This window comes from Etheostoma spectabile, chromosome 5 (genome assembly GCF_008692095.1).
Source record: "Etheostoma spectabile isolate EspeVRDwgs_2016 chromosome 5, UIUC_Espe_1.0, whole genome shotgun sequence".
NCBI classification, from domain to species: domain Eukaryota; kingdom Metazoa; phylum Chordata; class Actinopteri; order Perciformes; family Percidae; genus Etheostoma; species Etheostoma spectabile.
The window spans coordinates 13,556,263-13,561,053 of NC_045737.1; the positions used below are offsets into that span (position 1 = coordinate 13,556,263).

Genomic DNA, 4,791 nt, shown 5'->3' on the forward strand with positions numbered 1-4,791 from the left:
TAGTAATGAGCTCAGGCAACATGACGTCAGACTGACCCGCTTTTGTAATTGGCCTGATTTCTCCACTTATTTCTTTTCAGTGCCTAGAGCTGACAGAGGAGGTAGCAGTTTATTTTCACATTCACAACGTAACACAAACACACATGGACCTAACATATTTCAAAAAATGCGTTTGTGTGGCAAGGCCCCTTTTTTATTTATTTATGTATTGAGTTATACGTTTAACTTTATTGATAAACTTTTACTAAATTTTGTTGGTTTTTCAAGCTTTATTGAAGGGGTGACACATTTACAATTAGTCAAATTAATCAAATCATTTGATTTAAAAATCATAAATGACAAATATTCTGATTCCAGCTTTTAAAATGTTAATATTTGCTGTGTTTTTTGGATTGTTGATTGGAATTTTTTTTTCAATATGTCAGCTTGGGTTCTGGTAAATAATGATTCTCAGTGAGACTGTTCAATACTTGTTGTTGACATTCTTTTATCATCTGATGGGAAAAAAGTTTGATTTACAAAGTTCTTCACGCTTTAAGCCTTCAGAGTGCATCAGAGAGTGTTTGATTTACGGACCTGCAGGTACTGGCACGGAGACAACCTTCCCTTCGACGGCCCGGGTGGGATTCTCGCTCACGCCTTCTTCCCAAAAACACACCGACAGGGCGACGTTCACTTTGACTACGACGAGTCATGGACCCTCGGAAACCACATGGGTTAGTGTTTTGCCTGAGAGAAAGAGAAAACTGATTTTTTAGTTCAATTTTCTTTTTGACTATTTGACTTTTTATTGCTTTTAGAATCAGAATCCAAACCAAGACTCAGTGTCAGTGGGGGTCCGGGGCCTTGTTGATGAGGCTTACTGTAGAGGGCTAAAAGGAATTTCACTCTGGTTTAAGTTTCTCTCAGAAGACAGAGTTAAAGATGAAGACAACAAAGAAGTCCAATAAATCGGACACATCTGGAACGTGAGACTTTGTCAGGACATAGACAAGGAAACGGGCAGTGGTGGAAGAAGTATTTAGATCCTTTACTTAAGTAAAAGTACCAATACCACACTGTAAAAATACTCTGTTACAAGTAAAAGTCCTGCAGTGAAAATGTTAATTAAGTAAAAATATGTAAGTAGCATTAGGAAAATTACTTTTAGTATTAAAAGCAAAAGTACTGAATGCAGAAAATTCCTCACATTTTAGAAACTGGAAACGATCCAAACAGTTCTGTAGATCAACTAAGGGTTTAATCATTTCAGCCGTACTTGTAGGCAAGTATATTGTTGGGTAGTTAAATTTAAAATACACCCTTGTATTGTATAAAGTAGATATGTTTGTGTGTAAAAATACTTGTAATAGTAATGTATAAACTTTGTAAAGTAACTAAAGCAGACAGATACAATATGTGTCTCTAAAATGTAGAAGAAGAAAGCATGAAAAGAAAAAAACTCAAATACAAGTACCTTAAATTTGTACTTGAGTACAACACTTAAGTAAATGTACTTAGTTTCCACCAGAGGAAACGGGGATATGAGTCAGGAGGGAGAGGAAGCAGCGAGGTACTTTTTGATGACTGTATCACTATTGTCTCAGGTAACAAAATACCATCCGTCTGCCACTTGAAGCAGGTCAAAACAAACTATTTTCAGGCCCCATTTGAACCAGGTGTGGTTTTGCACGTCTGAGTCTTCTCTACCCGCCCCTGCAGGCACAGACCTTCTCCAGGTTGCTGCCCATGAGTTTGGGCACGTCCTGGGCCTGCAACACTCCAGCGAGCCGGGAGCCATCATGTCGGCATACTACTCCTTCTCCTACCCGCTGAGGCTCAGCGTGGATGACAAGCGAGGCATCCAGTACCTGTACGGAGATCATCCGCAAGTCCTGCCCTCGCCGCCGCCCCCGCCTCCGCCACCATCAAACCCAGAGACCAATGAGATCCTTCAGAATGTGAGTGGAGCTGATGCAACATTGAAAGAACCAATCGTGGAGTGACACGCTAAAAAAACAGCCCAAAATAACTGGTAATGTTATGTTATTAATTAGGCAAACAGGCGCAGAGTGCATTAGTAGGTCTGTAGAAACTTGGTCTTGTTCTTCTTATCAACCAAGCCCATGAAAAGACCAAGACTAACGATGGGTTAGTCCATTTTTTTTAGAATTTTTTGACTTTTTGTCTGTGGCTTTCAGCTCCAAGCTCATTGATTCCTACTGAAAATGCACATCCTTAAAATACCTCACAAATGGGTTTTTTTCTTTCTTTTTAGTCTCAGTGATTTCATAAAACAGCTGCTCACTGTAACAGGAGCAAATATGAGTTTTGGGGGACTATTTTCAGCAGATTTGATGCTCTAGTCAGTATTTCCGGCAACTGGGCGGTGTATTTAGGATTGAGTCCAAATAAACTACAGTGTATCTTTGTTCATGGTAATGAAGCTCACACGGTGCAACAGGGTAGCTCATTGGTGTGTTTTGAACAACAATGGAGCTCTATGACATAGAGGGAGAAGGAAAACTTGTTTTTATTTCATGGGATTTGTTGACATAAAGAAAAAAATATGAATTACAACCAGCATTCTCCCATAAGAGTCAGTGGTTTCTTTGGTTATAACGCCACTTAAATAGAGTGAATATCTTTGCACCACATCATACAAGAATGTATTTTTCAACCACGGATGATAAATGAGGGTCAAAGACAAAAGTCTCATGGATAAGGTTCCACTTCAGATCATTTTCTCTTGTAAAACTTGTAACAGAGGATTTACACTGGACTTGTACTTTATTTTAGGATCCTTTTGAGACAATAAAACGGCTCCTTAACACACTGCATCCCACTGCAATAAAAATCCCTCTTGTGACAAACTTTACGCTTACGTGATCCGTCTCATCTTCAGCCCGACGCCTGCCAGACGGACTTTGATGCCGCGTCTATGATCCGAGGGGAGCTGTTCTTCTTTAAGTCGGGCTACGTTTGGCGGATCAGGGACGGGCATCTGGAGAGCGGTTACCCAGCGCTGGCATCCCGTCACTGGAGGGGGATTCCCGATAACATTGACGCCGCCTTTGAAGACAAGTCTGGGAATATTTGGTTCTTTCAAGGTGGGCAACGAGGACGTTTGAGCTCTGCTGTTATGGGCTTTATGGTTTTATGTGAGCGTAGGATCATTAAGTAGCATGCGCTCCTAGGCAAGTTTAAACTGGTGTAAAATGTAAATTAACACAGAGCTGTGAAATTATTGCAATTAACTCTTTCTGTGAGTATTTCCTTTAGATGTGGTTAAGGTGCAGTAGTATGTGCAGTGGTATTTGTTTCAACCAGATGTGGGTTGCACATTACCATCCTCACTGTGAAGGCCAAAAAGTTTATTTTATAATTATTTGAGGACAGTTAACTATATTTCTACCTCACCAGGTACATTGTCTTGATGTGATCAACACTTATTATTATTACGAGCCAACTTTACCTATTGCTCTTACCTTGCTCAAAAACAATAGGGAACTCAGATGTAGTTGGGCTTCAACCACTAACTTTTGGTAGTCTCCACTGGGCATCACTGCTGCTCCACTGATCAGTCTGAAAAAAAGCAAAAAAGACATGAGCAAAAAAGAAATGGGAGGAAAACTTTATTGGGAACCGAAGAGGTTGTTCAAACACAAGTTATACCTGCTCTGTTTTGACATGGAACAGATCATTTTACCACTGATACATCTTAGTTTCCATTTAAAGATTCACTCTATGACGAACTCTTGTTTGTTATGAATAATGTATAAGATTTTGGAAATTTTTATTTCTGTAAAGTTTGGGAGAAAACAGTTGTCAAGGAACAGAACATAAGATCTCTGAAGCTGCACAGATCTGCCAACATCTGTAACCAGACTAGTGTTCAACCACCTTGGCTTAACATTTTCCTGGAGGAAAATAGAGCTACAGACAAGACAGTACACCCATTTTTGGAAACTAATTTTTAAATTAAAGCTTTATTGCTTAACTTTTTAGTATTAATGAACGTCTGTTACATTGCTTGATCACGGAAGGCTTGTATCATGTGGACGCAGCAAGAGTTTTGTTGTCATTACTTAGAATTCCTCATTGGGGCAAGAGAAATTACGCACTATAGCTTTAAGCGACACAACAAACAGAAACTTACCAACAACGATTGAATGTTGTCCATCATTCACCCTCTCTATCCTCTCTCTCTCTCGCTGTCTCTCTCTCTCTCTCTCTCTGGGCAGGTGAGAATTACTGGGTCTTTGATGCTGAGATGCAAATCAGAGGGCCGGAGTCCATCAGGAGTTTGGGTCTGTCAGTGTCTGGGATCCAGGCGGCGCTGCGCTGGGGTGACGACTCCAACTACAACACCTACTTTTTCAAGTCAGGCAGCTACTGGAGGTTCAGCGCTCGCGAGAACCGGGTCGAGTCGGTTTACCCACGCAGCATGCAGGACTGGAGCGGCATCCCCGACGACGTGGACGCCGCTTTCAGGGACGTCTACGGTATGGTCCAAAGAGAAAAACATAACAAGTCAACAAAGAGTTCCTATTTGTGGTTTAGAAAGATATAGTCTTGCATTGCCATTCTAACTAGTCCCCACATCATTCTGGGATGGGCGATAAACGTGCTCTGGTTTATTGGCATTTCTTAAACCAATCACAATTGTCTTTGGGTGATGTAGCAACGGCTTCTCTGCAAAATAGCCTCTGGAAGGAACTTGTTTTGGCGGAACGTGTAAGTTCAAAGGTTGTTTTAGTTGTGCAACAGGAAACTCAGATTGGACAGATAGTCTAGCTAGCTGTCTGGATT

The 4,791-nt window shown here is 40.8% G+C and overlaps 1 protein-coding gene across 1 annotated transcript in view; it reads left to right on the forward strand.

The window, feature by feature from the left end:
- The window catches only part of mmp11a (matrix metallopeptidase 11a), a 25,978-nt gene that overhangs the window by 17,859 nt on the left and 3,328 nt on the right, over nucleotides 1–4,791 (forward strand). Inside the window, exons 4-7 of the mRNA XM_032515588.1 lie at nucleotides 583–716; nucleotides 1,702–1,940; nucleotides 2,885–3,089; nucleotides 4,224–4,484. Coding sequence (XP_032371479.1) covers nucleotides 583–716; nucleotides 1,702–1,940; nucleotides 2,885–3,089; nucleotides 4,224–4,484 — 839 coding nt within the window. The remainder of the gene's footprint in view (nucleotides 1–582; nucleotides 717–1,701; nucleotides 1,941–2,884; nucleotides 3,090–4,223; nucleotides 4,485–4,791) is intronic.